This window comes from Mustelus asterias, chromosome 7 (assembly GCF_964213995.1).
Source record: "Mustelus asterias chromosome 7, sMusAst1.hap1.1, whole genome shotgun sequence".
NCBI lineage: Eukaryota > Metazoa > Chordata > Chondrichthyes > Carcharhiniformes > Triakidae > Mustelus > Mustelus asterias.
Window position 1 is genome coordinate 103870139 of NC_135807.1, and position 17516 is coordinate 103887654.

The 17516-nt window shown below is 42.7% G+C and overlaps 1 protein-coding gene across 6 annotated transcripts in view; it reads left to right on the forward strand.

Moving 5' to 3' along the window:
- The window catches only part of golga4 (golgin A4), a 188303-nt gene that overhangs the window by 127630 nt on the left and 43157 nt on the right, over positions 1-17516 (forward strand). For all 6 annotated transcript variants that reach the window (XM_078216643.1, XM_078216641.1, XM_078216640.1 and 3 more), the window contains 2 exons: positions 740-861; positions 12066-12196. In XM_078216643.1, the coding sequence (XP_078072769.1) occupies positions 740-861; positions 12066-12196 (253 nt within the window). The remainder of the gene's footprint in view (positions 1-739; positions 862-12065; positions 12197-17516) is intronic.

The window sequence follows — 17516 nt, forward strand, 5'->3', positions numbered from 1 at the left end:
CTTCAGTGCAGAAGGGTGATGATGACTTGTAGTGAGCAATGATCTGAGATGCTCCTCATCCACTGCTTATGTCCAACTCCTGTCTGTCTGCTGCCAGCACGCTGACTGCCCGGCTTATTCCTTTGTCCCTTTGCTCCAAAGAGGGATTTGGGATGACAGTCTCGGGTTCACCGAATCATGCCCAAGTCCTATCACTGTGAATTAAACATTCTCGCTTGCTGAATTCAACCTTAAAACAGTAATATTTGTTTACATAGTTCTATTCGAAGAGGTTAAAAAGTCATCACTGAGGATACAATTTTTTTCCAAGGCAAACTGGAAGTATTCTTTTTTATTCTTTCAGGGGATCTGGGCATTTCCGGCAAGGCCAGCATTTGTTGCCCATCCCTAATTGCCCTTGAGAAGGAAGTAGTGAGCCACCTCCTTGAACCTTTGGTGTCCATTTTGTATCTGTAACAGTTTGGTACAACTCAGTGGTTTGCTAGGCCATTTCAGATGGCAGTCAAGAATCAACAACACTGCTATGGGTCTGGGGTCACATGGAGACCAGGTAACACTGGCAGATTTTCTTCCCTAAAGGACATTAGTGAACTAGAATGGTTTTACAATAATTGATGATAGTTACAGATTAATGCCACCAGCTTTCAACAGCAGATTTATTAAATAATTGAATTCTACCAACTGCATGGTGGGATTTTAACTTAAGTTTAGCTAATTTTGCTGATAACCATTGTTTCAGGCTGGAACTGGAGGATCTGCAGCTGAAACACAATTCCACTCTCAAGCAATTAATGCGAGAATTCAATACACAGCTAGCTCGGAAAGAACAAGAGCTGGATATATCCGTCAAAGAGGCTATTAGTAAGTACAACAACAAGTGATTTTGCATATATTTATTTACCGAAAGGATTACATATTATTTTTCGGTGGATGTATCTATTCATTATACTCTTTTTGTCCTTATGTTTTTTGTCGAAGCTTTTCCAGAGAATTGAATCTCTTTGCAATGATTACAGATTTACTGTGGCTATTGTGCTATGAAATCAACTCTGTAAAAAATGTTAAACCTCACAAAGCTTACATACAGTTTCTTATGCAACATATGCTACACGAATCATTGGGAGATGTGTTGGCCATTCACTGTACCCACTTTTAAAAGGAAAGCAGATTGAAGTTCGTGACATGTAAGTGTTATACATGTAAAAACCAATTAAAGTTATGTTTGTTTTAGTCCAAATTGGAGCTATTGAGGAGAAAATCAAACCATCAATTTCTGCAGTCTCCATTCAGATAATATACTATTTTACTATTCTTCCTGACAAAATGGACAAGTTCACATTATCCCATGTTAAGCTCCATTTGCCAATTTTTTGCCCACTCACTTAACCATATCTGTGTTCCTTTGCAAACTCCTTTTGTCCTCTTCATAACTTGCTTTCCTACCTTTCTCTGCATTGTCAGCAAATTTAGCAACCATATATTTGATTGCTTTATTGGTCATTGATATGGATTGTAAATAGTTAAGGATCCAGCCCTGATCCCTGTGGTACTCCATTAATAACAGCTTGCCAACCTTAAAAAAAATACTCATTTATCTCTTTGCTTCCTGTTAAATAATCAATCCTTTATTCATGCTAATATGTTGCCCCTATACCATGAGTTCTCACTGAAACTTGGTGAATGGCTTTTGCAAATCCAAATACATCACATCCCTAGGTTTCCTTCATTCACTTTGTTACTTCAAAGAAGTTTAATAAATTAGTCAAACATCATTACCCTTTCACAAAACCGCGTTGAGTCTGTCTGATTGTATTATGATTTTCTAAATGTCTACTACTTCATTAATAATGAATTCTAGCATTTTCTTTATGACAGACAATAGGCTAATTGGCCTGTAATCACCTGTTTTCAATCTCTCCTTTCTTGAACAGAGGTGTTAAATTGACAATTTTTCAGTCCACTGGGATCTTTCCAGAATCTAGGCAACTTTGGAACATCACAACCAATGCATCTATTATCTCTGCAGCAATTTATTTTAAGATTAGGATGAAAGCCATCAGGTCCTTGGGTCTTGTCAATCTTTATTTCCAATAGTTGTCTCAATATCTTTTTCCAAGTGATCGATCATTTTCATTCCTCCTACCCCTTTACCCCTCAATTTTTAAGTATTCTTGTTTTTTTTTCTGCAAGAAGATAGACACAAAATACCGTTCGATGCTTCTGCTATTTCCTTGTTTCTCATTAATTGTCCATTTTCACTCTCTAAGGGACCAATGCTCACTTTTCCTTTTTAAATACTTGGAGAAACTCTTACCTTCAGTTTTTATATTTCTAGCTAGTTTTCTCTCATAGTCTTAATTTATCCCTCCTTTTTGTTTGTCATTCTTTATTGGTCTCTCAAATCCTTCTAATCTTCTGACCTGTCATTAAACGTCGTAGCATTGTAAGCTTTTCCTTTCAATTTGATATCCTTAATTTCCTGAGTTAACTAAGGATGGTGCATCCTCCTTATAGAGTCTGTCTTTTTCAGTGGAACATTGCAGAGAGTTAGGAAATATTTCCTTAAATGTCTGCCACTGTTTCTCTACTTTAACATATTTTCTCCGTTTACTTCAGCCAATTTTTCTAGTTATCCTTATTTAAGTTATAGACACTGGTTTTTAGACTCACATTTGTCACCCTCAAACTGAATGTAAAATTCTAGTGTGTTATGATCACTGTTGCCGAAAGGCTTCTTTAAAATGAAGTCATTAATTAATCATGTCTCTTTGCACATTACCAGGTGTAAAACAGCCTGGTTGGCAGTAAAACATACTGTTCAAATAAATTACCCATACCACATTCTATGAACTCTTCTTCCAGGCCACCATTGCCAACCTGATCATCCAACCTAAATAAATATTAAAATCAGTCGTTATTATTAGAGTACCCTTCTACAAGCCCCCACTATTTCTTCCTGTATACTCTGTCCTGCAATGCAGCCATTGTTAGAGGGCCTATAAATTACAGACATATGGGACTTCTTACCTTTGCTAGTTCTTATTTCTATCCAAACTGATTCTGTGTTTGGATCTTCTCAACTAAGGTCATCTCTCACTATAGTAACATAAGAGTAAAAGGAGACCAGATGGTGAAGTAAGCGGGGTTCATTTGGCAATAAACTGCTCTATAGTGCTATTGTGAAAAATGTAAAAGTCTAAGCCAAACATTACAGGGTATTTTTTACGAAGTGGGAATTGACAATAGCTTAAAAGAACATAGAACATAAAACAGTACAGCACAGTACAGGCTCTTCGGCCCACGATGTTGTGCGGAGCTTTGTCCGAAACCAAGATCAAGCTATCCCACTCCCTATCATTCTGGTGTGCTCCATGTGCCTGTCCAATAACCGCTTGAAAGTTCCTAAAGTGTCCGACTCCACTATCACAGCAGGCAGTCCATTCCACACCCCAACCACTTCTTTACTACTCCGAGGTAGTAAAGAACCTACCTCGGACATCCCTCCTATATCTCCTACCATGAACCTTATAGTTATGCCCCCTAGTAACAGCTACATTCACCCGAGGAAATAGTCTCTGAACTCTATCTATCCCTTTATCATCTTATAAACCTCTATTAAGTCGCCCCTCATCCTCCTCCGGTCCAAAGAGAAAAGCCCCAGCTCTCTCAACCTTTCCTCATAAGACCTACCCTCCAAACCAGGCAGCATCCCGATAAATCTCCTCTGCATTCTCTCCAATGCTTCCACATCCTTCCTATAGCAAGGTGACCAGAACTGCACACAATATTCCAAATGTGGTCTCACCAAGGTCCTATACAGTTGCAGTATAACCCCACGGCTCTTAAACTCAAACCCCCTGTTAATAAATGCTGCTTCAGGGCTCTATCCACTTGAGTGGCAACCTTCAGAGATCTATGGATATGAACCCCAAGATCTCTCTGTTCCTCCTCATTCCTCAGAACCCTGCCATTGACCCTGTAATCCACATTCAAATTTGTCCTACCAAAATGAATCACCTCACACTTATCAGGGTTAAACTCCATCTTCCATTTTTAGGCCCAGCTCTGCATCCTATCAATGTCTCTTTGCAGCCTACAACAGCCCTTCACCTCATCCACTACTCCACCAATCTTGGTGTCATCAGCAAATTTACTGACCCACCCTTCAGCCCTCTCCTCCAAGTCATTGATAAAAATCACAAATAGCAGAGGACCCAGCACTGATCCCTGTGGTACACAGTTGGTAACTGGTCTCCAGTCTGAAAATTTTCCATCCACCACCACCCTCTGTCTTCTATGAGATAGTAAGAAGTTTAACAACACCAGGTTAAAGTCCAACAGGTTTATTTGGTAGCAAAAGCCACACAAGCTTTCGGAGCTCTTAGCCCCTTCTTCAGGTGAGTGGGAATTCTGTTCACAAACAGAGCTTATAAAGACACAGACTCAATTTACATGAATAATGGTTGGAATGCGAATACTTACAACTAATCAAGCCTTTAAGAAATGAAACAATGTGAGTGGAGAGAGCATCAAGACAGGCTAAAAAGATGTGTATTGTCTCCAGACAAGACAGCCAGTGAAACTCTGCAGGTCCACGCAACTGTGGGAGTTACAAATAGTGTGACATGAACCCAATATCCCGGTTGAGGCCGTCCTCGTGTGTGCGGAACTTGGCTATCAGTTTCTGCTCAGCGACTCTGCGCTGTCGTGTGTCGCGAAGGCCGCCTTGGAGAACGCTTACCCGAATATCAGAGGCTGAATGCTCGTGACCGCTGAAGTGCTCCCCAACAGGAAGAGAACAGTCTTGCCTGGTGATTGTCGAGCGGTGTTCATTCATCCGTTGTCGCAGCGTCTGCATAGTTTCCCCAATGTATTCGCATTCCAACCATTATTCATGTAAATTGAGTCTGTGTCTTTATAAGCTCTGTTTGTGAACAGAATTCCCACTCACCTGAAGAAGGGGCTAAGAGCTCCGAAAGCTTGTGTGGCTTTTGCTACCAAATAAACCTGTTGGACTTTAACCTGGTATTGTTAAACTTCTTACTGTGTTTACCCCAGTCCAACGCCGGCATCTCCACATTCTATGAGATAGCCAGTTATTTATCCAATCGGCCAAATTTCCCTCTATCCCACACCTCCTTACTTTCTTCATGAGCCGACCGTGGGGAACCTTATCAAACGCCTTACTAAAATCCATGTATACGACATCAACTGCTCCAGCTTCATCGACACACTTAGTTACCTGCTCAAAGACTTCAATCAAATTTGTGAGGCAAGACTTACCCTTCACGAATCCATGCTGACTATCACGGATTAAGCTGCATCTTTCCAAATGGTCATAAATCCTATCCCTCAGGACCTTTTCCATTAACTTACCGACCACCCAAGTAAGACTAACTGGCCTATAATTACCAGGGTCATTCTTATTTCCTTTCTTAAACAGCGGAACAACATTTGCCACTCTCCAGTCCTCTGGCACTATCCCCGTGGACAGTGAGGACCCAAAGATCAAAGTCAAAGGCTCTGCAATCTCATCCCTTGCCTCCCAAAGAATCCCAGGATATATCCCATCTGGCCCAGGGGACTTATCGACCCTCAGGTTTTTCAAAATTGCTAATACACCTTCCCTCAGAACATCTACCTCCTCCAGCCTATCAGCCTGTATCCCACTCTCATCCTCAAAAACATGGTCCCTCTCCTTGGTGAACACCGAAGAAAAGTATTCATTCATCGCCTCTCCTTTCTCTTCTGACTCCATGCACAAGTTCTCACTACTATCCTTGACCGGCCCTAACCTCACCCAGGTCATTTCTTTTATTTCTCACATAAGAGAAAAAACCTTCGGGTTTTCCTTGATCCGACCCGCCAAGGACTTCTCATGCCCCCTCCTAGCTCTCCTAAGCCCCCTCTCCTAAGCTTCAGAGAAAATCTTTTATATGCAAGCTCTGGCTCAGTTCGTAGCACAAAAATCAAAGCTGACATTCTAGTCAACTTACTGAGGGAGTCCTGCAGTGTTGAAGGTGCTGTCTTTTGGATGAGATTAAACTGAGGTCCTGTCTGCTGCCAAGGGAGTCATGTGTAAAAGATCACATGACTAAGTATTTGGAGAAGAATAAATGAGTAATTCCGGTGTCCTGGTCAATATTTATCCCTTACTCTGCATCACAAAAAACAGTGTTCTGAACATTATCCCAGTGTTGTTTGTGGGCCCTTGCTTTGCCAAGTTTTAATGTGGTTGCAACACTGCAAAAGTCCCTCATTGGTTGTAAAGTATTTTGGGATGTTTAGTAGCTCTGAAGGCCATAAATTCAAGTCATTCTTTTACCTACCCAACCCCTGAACCATTGATGCATGATGCTGCGATAGTTCAAAGGCTGAGGGAGAATATATGAATCATAGAATCATAGAAACCCTACAGTGCAGAAGGAGGCCATTCGGCCCATCGAGTCTGCACCGACCACAATCCCACCCAGGCCCTACCCCCACATATTTACCCGCTAATCCCTCTAACCTACGCATCCCAGGACTCTAAGGGGCACTTTTTAACCTGGCCAATCAACCTAACCCGCACATCTTTGGACTGTGGGAGGAAACCGGAGCACCCGGAGTAAACCCACGCAGACACGAGGAGAATGTGCAAACTCCACACAGACAGTGACCCGAAATTAGAGTGGAGAAATTATGATTGTATTTAGTTTATATATTTGGGGAAATCTTCCTGGGTGGTAATAAATGTTTGCCGTGTGAGGAGTACAAATGGTTATAGATAACTCATCACCATAAATAAGGTGAAAAATCCTGATTTTATTTTACAGATGGAAACAAATTAGCATTCCATTTTGGAGGCTGGTTCCTCCAGGGAGTGCAAACAGAGCCAAGCTTCTGGCACCACAAGCAACCTGTCTGTACAGGAGGGGAGGAAGAGCAATAGTGATAAGGAACTCAAAAGTCAGGGGAACTGATAGGCACTACTGTGGCCGTTAACATGACTCCAGGATGGTACGTTGCCTCCCTGGTGCCGCTATCCAGGATGTCACTGAATGGCTGCATCCTGAGGGGGAATGGTGACAAGGCATTGGTCATGGTACATGTTGGTAACAATAACATAAGTAGAAAAAGGATTTGAGGTGTTGCATCAAAAATTCAGGGAGTTAGGCAGTAGACTAAAAGGAGGACCTCTCGGATTGTAATCTCTGGATTACTCCCAGTGCCATGTGCTAGCGAGCACAGAAATAGGAAAATAGTGCAGATGAATGCATGGCTTTACATTTGGTACAGGAGGGAGGGTATTAGATTCCTATCGCTGGGACTGTTTCTGGGGAAGGTGGGATCTGTGCAAGCAGGACGGTCGACATCTGAACCAAAGTGGGACTAACATCCCTGTGGGCAGGTTTGCTAGTGCTGTTGGGAAAAGTTTAAACTAATTCGGCATGTGGAGGGCACATAGAATGTTAGCAGAAGAGTGGCAAAACATAGTACAGTAAAGCAATCAAGTCAGAGCAAGTACAGCTGTATTTGGCTTCAAGGGAGTACAGCTGTATTTGGCTTCAAGGGAGAGGTCAGTGACAAGCGGACACAAGTTCACGCTGAGGGATAGGAGGTTTAGGGGGAAGTGAGGAAAAGCGTTTTACCCAGAGGATGGTGATGGTCTGGAATGCGCTGCCTGGGAGGGGGGTGGAGTCGGGTTGCCTCACATCCTTTAAAAAGTACCTGGATATGCCCTTGGCACGTCATAACATTCAAGGCTATGGGCCAAGTGCTGGTAAATGGGATCAGATAGGTAGGTCGGGGGCTCCTCATGTCTGTCCAGATTCAATGGGCCAAAGGTCCTTTTCTGCACAGTGATTCTGTGATCGCTAGGAAGAGTTGAAGTAAAGGCCATTGTATTGTTTACATAAAAGTGTAGTCACCGAAAGGTATATAATATTTGACGCATAGAAATATATTGGGCTCAGGCAGGAGTACAGAGTAGTGGATTTGATTCTCAATTATCCCAAAAAATAGCCAGTAAACATATGGCAAGACATTTTGTTCTAGCAAATTTATACAAATCATTGTCACACCTCGTATGCAGGGTTTGTACCACTTCTCATGGGTCTCTATCAGAAACCTCTTTAGTTAACTCCAAGCACCTCTCATGTTTTTTTCCAGGTACTACAGGTCTGTTGGCATAACTTCTGTGCAAGTGTTATTTTGTCCCAAGTGGTAACAGAAACTGAGATTTCTATCAAGAAATGTGGAGAATTTATTATCATGAAAACTGGGTTCATGTGGTCCAACCAAGTTGGCCACCTACAATATAGTTCTCTTCATAGAAATTAATAACATTGCCTGGAGTTGGACATTTCCTCAACAATCTACGGCAAATAGTTTATTCTGCAAACAATACAATAGCTTTGACTTTAACTATTACCTGTGATAAAGCTTTCCAAGTTCCTATAGTTGTTTGTGAACACATGTCTCTCATTCTCTCACCTGATGGTTTTTGTGACAATTTTAAATTGATAACGGCTCATTGCCAGTTACCAGAGGAAATCACTTTTCCATATTATAATCATGCAGTTGTCTGCATGCTGGTATTGATACATGTGTTATAATTTCTCCATGATTAGTTACTTCACGCAAAAATTAAACAGCTATCAAGTAATTCCGATGCTACTAAGTTTTGATTTGCACCAACAAAATATCTAAAGAGCTTCCAAGAAAGATAGCGAAAGATATTTCAATCTAAATGAACCAACGCGCTGGACTGAAAAGCAAAATTTTTCTCGAGGACATCTGGGGAAGTAGAAATTTTAAGCCTATTTTATCTTGAAATTTCCAGTTGATTTGGGATGGCTACGGTCCTAAAATCACAGTGCACAATTTCTGCCTAATTTTTGACTTCATGTTAGCAAATATATTCACTGTATGCTCCATCCAGTTGCACCCCCAGGTGATAAAGCAGGGAAGGCCTAGAAGATAAATAGAGAATTGTTTTTGTGGGACCAGTTGGAGTAGAATTGCTCAACCTTCTCAGCTTCACAAGTATATTATGTGCCCCTGCCACCGCAGTTTCTCTCCACTCGATTAATAGCTCCTCTGGGCCAAAATCTTTGCTGACTGGTTCAACCTACAGGCTACCTGATGCTATGTGAAGCACAGTCACTGAACTGCAGCAGGATGCCATTTGGAGCGGACAGCTTCCCAAGTGTTTCGTAATGAAGTCTGGGCCTTGAAATGAAACAACCGCACAACCTCAAGCAGACCATTGTCCGCAGCAAACTACCCAGCCTTCAGGAGAATAGTGACCACAACACCACACAACCCTGCCACAGTAACCTCTGCAAGACATGCCGGATCATCGACACGGATGCCATCGTCTCACGTGAGAACACCTTCCACCAGGTACATGGTACATACTCTTGCAACACGGCCAACGTTGTCTACCTGATACACTGCAGGAAAGGATGTCCCAAGGCGTGGTACGTAGGGCAGACGCTACGACAACGGATGAATGAACACCGCTCAACAATCACCAGGCAAGAGTGTTCTCTTCCTGTAGGGGAACACTTCAGCGGTCACAGGCATTCGGCCTCTGATCTTCGGGTAAGCGTTCTCCAAGGTGACCTTCACGACAGCACAGAGTCACTGAGCAGAGACTGACAGCCAAGTTCCGCACACATGAGGACGGCCTCCACCGGGATCTTGGGTTCATGTCACACTATCTGTAACCCCCACGACTTGCCTGGGCTTGCAAAATCTCACTAACTGTCCCGGCTGGAGACAATTCACATCTCTTTAACCTGTGCTTAACCCTCTCTCCACTCACATTGCAGGACAGTCCTTTTTAACACTCCCTTCAAAATGGAAACAGGAGCAGAACAAATATTCCTAGCCACACAAAACAGTCCTAAAACACTTCTAAGTCTTGATTACCTGTAAAGACTTGCATTCCAACCATTATTTTGTAAATTGAGTTTGTCTCTTTATATGCCCTGCTTGTGAACTGAAATCCCACTCACCTGATGAAGGAGCAGCGCTTCGAAAGCTAGTGGCTTTTGTTACCAAATAAACCTGTTGGACTTTAACCTGGTGTTGTGAGACTTCTTACCTTGAAATGCCTCAGCCCTTCCACTGAAAAGTTCAGGTATGTTTCCCATCCAATAGCTGTCCGTTCCATGTCTGGAATTAAAATTTCCCTTAACATCCTCCTTTGCCATCGACTGATTTCTTGCCATTGTCAACGGTTAGATAGGATTATGGTCTCTCTTTCTAAGCAAGTTCAAGCACTTGGTTTTACTCCAGGCAATCCGAAAATTAACCCAGGTCAGATTAACGAAGACTGATTAACGAACTGATCATAGAATTGCTACAGTGCAGAAGGAGGCCATTCGACCTATCGAGTCTACACCAACTCTCTGATAGAGTATCTTATCCAGACCCACTTCCCTGCCATATCCCCGTATCCCCACATATTTGAAATGTCTAATCCATCTAACCTGCACATCTTGAGACCCTAAGGGGAAATTTAGCATGGCCAATCCACCTAACCTGCACATCTTTGGACAGTGGGAGTAAACTGGAGCACCTGGAGAAAACCCACACAGAGCAAATACTACACAGACAGACACCCAAGGCTGGAATCGAACCTGGGTCCCTGTGAGGCAGCAGTGCTAATCACTCTGTCACCGTGTCACCCCAAACCTGACTCGAAATATTAACTCTGTTTCTCTCTTCACACATGTTGCCAGACCTGCTGGGTTTTCCAGCATTTCTTATTTTTATTTTGGATTTCTAGCATCTGCACTACTTTGCTTTTATTTATTAATAAAGGATCTCTTTTTAGGACTGTTTTGTGTGGCTAGGAATATTTGTTCTGCTCCTGTTTCCATTTTGAAGGGAGTGTTAAAAAGGACTGTCCTGCAGCAGGTTGTCAAACCTTGACCAATGTGAATTTCTTCTTCAGAATTTGGCCACATATCTGGGTAGTAACATTTTTCCTTCTGAGATAAAGTGGTTTCATATTTGCCATAACCTGGGTGGCCAGTTGGTTTGAGTGCCTTTCGTGAAAAGCAAGTTTGTTTATAGGAAGTGAGCTCATAACTACGTGGCATATGTCTCAACAGTGTGAAACTGGGGCTAGATTTCAACACATAGTAAGCATAGTGGAGGTGCTTCTATTGGTCTTTTGTCCAATTAACTTCAACCATCATTCCAGTGCTACATGTTAGCGGTATGGCATTGCCCTGCAGCTAAATCTCCTTTCACAATGTTATTGATATTCTGTTATTGCTTGAGAAGTTACTGCAGATATCCAGGAAAGTTTCTACTTTGAAAGCTGCAAGTTTTGAGCACTGATGCAAGGAGCCATGTTCCAATGTTTTACATTGCACATGGAGCACACCAGAATGATAGGGAGTGGGATAGCTTGATCTTGGTTTCGGACAAAGCTCGGCACAACATTGAGGGCCGAAGGGCCTGTACTGTGCTGTACTGTTCTATGTTCTATTGTATCTAGAAATCTAATTTTTAAAAATGTGACAGCCTAGGGAGTTCCTGGAGGTAATCTGCTTTCAAAGAGATGTAATCTTAATTCAATATTATTCTTAATTGATTTCCACCCCATGAGTGGAACGATCTAGTTATTTATAGGTTGAAATTGAGCTGCAAAGTATATCTTTCGTGAAATAATCTTTTGCCCCATCTTTTCTGACTGGTGGTGGGTCATTGGCTACCTCAACCCGCTTACAGCTCAGCTAAGTAACTATTCTTCATACGTGAGCCTAAAAAGCGTACATAGAATTCATTTAACTCTGGAGATCCAGCCTCCAGCCACATAAATACTCTCGACTCATTCTTTCCTGATCCATGCAAGACTGGGGGCAGTTGAGATCTGATAGCTTTGCACACACCATGCATCCATTCTCTGACCTACTTTGCTTTTGTGAATCAATGCTACATTAATTGGTGTATTTACATGTCATGCTCAGGCTGCAAATTTATTGGCTTTGTATCTTAAGTTGTGTAATCAAATAATTTTTGAGAAATCAACTGAAACATAGTGGATTTGTTTACTTGCCCAGGCAAAGCCCAGGAAGTGGAAGCAGAACTACTCGAAACACACAAAGAGGATGTTAACCAGCTGTATCGCAAGATAGCTGAAAAGGATGATTGTCTACAGAGGACAACTAAAAAATATGAAGAGATTTTGCAGGTACTTGTTGCTAGTGTGGCTCGCACTGTCGCCTCACAGTGCCAGGGAACCGGGTTCAATTCCAGCCTCAGGAGATTGTCTGTGTGGAGTTTGCACATTTTCCCTATGTCTGTGTGGGTTTCCTCTGGGTGCTCCAGTTTCTTCTCACACTCCAGAGATGTGCGGGTTAGGTTGATTGGCCATGCTAAATTGCCCCTTAGTGTCAGCGGAATAAGCAGGGTGAATACATGGGATTACGGGGAGAGGGCCTGTGTGGGATTGTTGTCGGTGTAGGCTCGATGGGTCGAATGGCCGCCTCCTGTTATAGAGGCATAGAGGTTTACAGCATGAAAACAGGCCCTTCAGCCCAACTTGTCCATGCCGCCCTTTTTTTTAAAAAACCCCTAAGCTAATCCCAATTGCCCGCATTTGGCCCATATCCCTCTATACCCATTGTACCCATGTAACTATCTCAATGCTTTTTAAAAGATAAAATTGTACCCGCCTCTACTACTACCTCTGGCAGCTTGTTCCAGACACTCACCACCCTCTGTGTGAAAAAATTGCCCCTCTGGACACTTTTGCATCTCTCCCCTCTCACCTTAAACCTATGCCCTCTAGTTTTAGACTCCCCTACCTTTGGGAAAAGATATTGACTATCTACCTTGTCTATGCCCCTCATTATTTTATAGACCTCTATAAGATCACCCCTCAGCCTCCTACGCTCCAGAGAAAAAAGTCCCAGTCTATTCAGCCTCTTTATAACTCAATCCATCAAGTCCCGATAGCATCCTAGTAAATCTTTTCTGCACTCTTTCTAGTTTAATAATATCCTTTCTATAATAGGGTGACCAGAATTGCATACAGTATTCCAAGTGTGGCCTTAAAACTTCAACAAGATGTCCCAACTCCTGTATTCAATGTTCTGACTGATGAACCAAACATGCCGAATGCCTTCTTCACCACTCTGTCCATCTGAGAGTCCACTTTCAAGGACATGTACCCCTAGATCTCTCTGTTCTGTAACTCTCCCCAACGCCCTACCATTAACTGAGTAAGTCCTGCCCTGGTTCAATCTACCAAAATGCATCACATCGCATTTGTCTAAATTAAACTCCATCTGCCATTCGTCAGCCCACTGGCCCAATTGATCAAGATCCCGTAGCAATTGGAGATAACTTTCTTCACTGTCCACTATGCCACCAATCTTGGTGTCATCTGCAAACTTACTAACCATGCCCCTATATTCTCATCCAAATAATTAATAAAAATGACAAATAACAATGGGCCCAGCACTGATCCCTGAGGCACACCGCTGGTCACAGGCCTCCAGTTTGAAAAACAGCACTCTACAACTACCCTCTGGCAGATATCCACTCCATCTGATGAAGGAGCAGGGCTCCGAAAGCTAATGGCATTTGCTACCAAATAAACCTGTTGGACTTTAACCTGGTGTTGTTAAAACTCTTACTGTGTTTACCCCAGTCCAACACCGGCATCTCCACATCATTTTGTCAAGAAGCCAATTTTGTATCCATTTAGATACCTCACCCTGGATCCCGTGAGATTTAACTTTATGCAACAACCTACCATGCGGTACCTTGTCAAAGGCCTTGCTAAAGTCCATGTAGACGACATCAACTGCACTGCCCTCATCTACCTTCTTGGTTACCCCTTCAAAAAACTCAATTAAATTTGTGAGACATGATTTTCCACTCACAAAGCCATGCTGACTGTCCCTAATCAGTCCTTGCATCTCTAAATGCCTGTAGATCCTGTCTCTCAAAATACCTTCCAACAATTTACCCACCACAGATGTGAGACTCACTGGCCTGTAGTTCCCAGGCTTTTCCCTGCAGCCCTTTTTAAACAAAGGCACAACATTTGCCACTCTCCAATCTTCAGGCACTTCACCCGTGACTTTCGATGATTCAAATATCTCTGCTAGGGGACCCGCAATTTCCTCCCTAGCCTCCCACAACGTCCTGGGATACACTTCATCAGGTCCCGCAGATTTATCTACCTTGATGCGCTGATGAGAAATATTCATTTAGGATCTCACCCATCGCTTGTGGATCCGCACATAGATGACCTTGTTGATCTGTTGTGTGGGGATTCTGTGATTCTACATTTTTGATTGTTCAGAAATGTCATCTGCCTGGACAGAGTTTGCCAAATAATACTAATGTTAATAATTCAGGAATGGAAAAGACATAAAATGCATCTCATTGCTAATTAATATGTACTAATTGTTAACTAATGTACAGAAATGCATTTTGGAGGTTGAGAGAGAAGCTAGTAAGTAAGACGGTGAATAAAACTGTGGAAATATTAATGGAAATGGTTGTGAAAGAAAAGTGCAGTCAACTATATTTTATATGGAGGTCACAAACAAGTGCATGAGATTACAGTTTATACCAGATGCGAACTACTATTTATGTGAAATGTTTCTACTTGCATCAGCTTTGAACTGGTCATTCTCCAGTTTCTATCACCACCTTATTGTCCTGCAGCCATAATTCAATATGAAATAATGCTCAGGATTAATCTTTTCTGTCCTGTATAGTTTATAATGTCTGCACTTCAATTCATTTTAAAGCTAAACAGATTAAGTTTTTTAACTTTACCTCATAATTTGGTTCTCTGACAATCATCAGTCTTGTGGCATTTATATGCATCTCTTACAGAACTGAATATGCTGCAGTGATTAGAAATATTTTAGGTGGAACTTGAGCAGTGCAGTTAGGTTTCAACATGATGACTGCAGACTTGCGCTTTAGTAAATTGGACTATGTAGCTCAGTATTCTTTTGCATTGTTAGTTGCTGCTCAGCAGTGACTGGCCAGTGCTGTCGACTATCTCTCAGCCTCCCCACCTTGCTTGTTTGATGCTATTAATTATGTACCCTGCATCTGTTTCTAAAATTTGCCCTTCATATATTGTCTTTCTTCCACCGTCATTCTTTTTCAATTTTGTCCAGACCTCCTTGGTTCCTGAAGTATCTCAACAGACTTAAGGAAGCCTTGAGGAAGACTTTACTGCTGTGTCCTGTCCAGTTTACTTTAATTTGTAAATTTGACCAAATTGCTTTGTGCTTCTGACCTTAGTTCATTTACGTAACTAGGAAGCAAGAGAGGACAACTCATTGCTAGGATTCTTGACTTAATAAAGATCCACCCCACTCCAGCACTCTTACCTGCATCTTTATTTCTGCAGCCAATGTCTTATGCATCTCCAAGTTTTATTTAGGCTGTCCTTCCATTAGCGGCAGGAGAAGACAACAGTGAGAGATCTGTTGTTTTGAAGTTTCATTGTATTGTAAATATTCTTCATGGAAATCTGTAAAACCTGAGATAGGATTTGAGAGTAGCATCATATTTAAATTGAGATTTTGCATTCACATGACAGAACCAGACATAGCAGCTAGCCAAGTATTTTCTGTACAGAATGAAAGGTAAGAAAAAAAGTTCCAAAAAATTCCAAGGTTCATAGAATCATAGAAACCCTACAGTGCAGGAAGAGGCCATTCGGCCCATCGAGTCTGCACCGACCACAATCCCACCCAGTCCCTACCCCCATATCCCTATATATTTACCCGCTAATCCCTCTAATCTACGCATCTCAGGACACTAAGGTGAAATTTTTGCATGGCCAATCAACCTAACCCGCACATCTTTGGACTGTGGGAGGAAACCGGAGCACCCAGAGGAAACCCACGCAGACACGAGGAGAATGTGCAAACTCCACACAGACAGTGACCCAAGCCGGGAATCGAACCCAGGTCCCTGGAGCTGTGAAGCAGCAGTGCTAACCACTGTGCTACCATGCCGCCCTCAAGTTCGTAACTTCCTGGTTCCTTGATGTCGAATTTGGGGGGTACCCCAATGATGCGTTGGGGAATCTCTCTCGGAAGTTCCTAGGTAAGGGTTACATGGCAATTGTCCAAAAATGCTAACCTCCCCTGGACAATTGCGCTGGGAACCATCTGACAAAGCTATTTAAATTCCTCCCATGCACCCCCCCCACCCGATGTCCGACATGTTCGTCCCCCCATCCTGTGATGTGTGACACCACCCCTTTCTCCAATCCCATCGATTTATCTTCTTCCTGGCCTGTTATTTTCAGTGGGACCTTTAAACTCACCTGCTTTATGGCAGCAAGTACCTTAATAAACAGTGCATGTCCTCCTTCGCTATGTTTCTTTTGGACATTGCACTGGACTTGCCGACCCACTGCATCTCAGCCAGTCTGAGTCAGGAAGATCGAGCGAGACAGTCACGGACAAAATTTGGCGTGGGTACAGATTGGCAATCCAATGTTGATTGGCACTCTGCGGAAGTCATTGCCCTGAGTCTCTCGCGAGTTTCTTTTCAAAGAAAATTACAGCACTGGAACAGGCCCTTCAGCCGTCCAAGCCTGAACTGACCATGCTGCCCGACTGAACTAAAACCCCCTACCCTTCCAGGGACCATATCCCTCTATTCCAATCCTATTCATGTATTTGTCAAGACGTCCCTTAAAAGTCGCTATCGTATCTGCTTCCACTATCTCCCCCAGCAGCGAGTTCCAGGCACTCACCACCCTCTGTGTAAAAAAACAACTTGTCTCGTACATCCCCTTTAAACCTTGCCCCTCGCACCTTAAACCTGTGCCCCCTCGTAATTGACTCTTCCACCCTGGGAAAAAGCTTCTAACTATCCACTCTGTCCATGCCCCTCATAATCTTGCAGACTTTTATCAGGTCACTCCTCAACCTCTGTCGTTCCAGTGAGAACAAACCAAGATTCTCCAACCTGTCCTCATAGCTAATGCCCCCCATACCAGACAACATCCTGGTAAATCTTCTCTGTACCCTCTCCAAAGCCTCCACATCCTTCTGGTAGTGTGGCGACCAGAATTGAATACTATATTCTAAGTGCAGCCTAACTAAGGTTCTATAAAGCTGCAACGTGACTTGCCAATTTTTAAACTCAGTGCCCCGGCCGATGAAGGCAAGCATGCCGTATGCCTTCTTGACTACCTTCTCCACCTGCGTTGCCACTTTGAATGACCTGTGTACCTGTACACCCAGATCCCTCTGCCTATCAATACTCTTAAAGGTTCTGCTATTTACTGTATATTTCCTATCCGTATTAGACCTTCCAAAATGCATTACCTCTCATTTGTCCAGATTAAACTCCATCTGCCATCTCTCCGCCCAAGTTTCCAACCAATCTATATCCTGCTGTACCCTCTGATGGTCCTCATCGCTATCCGCAAATCCACCAATCTTTGTGTCATCCGCAAACTTACTAATCAAACCAGTTACATTTTTTTCCAAATAATTTGATTAATATACCTG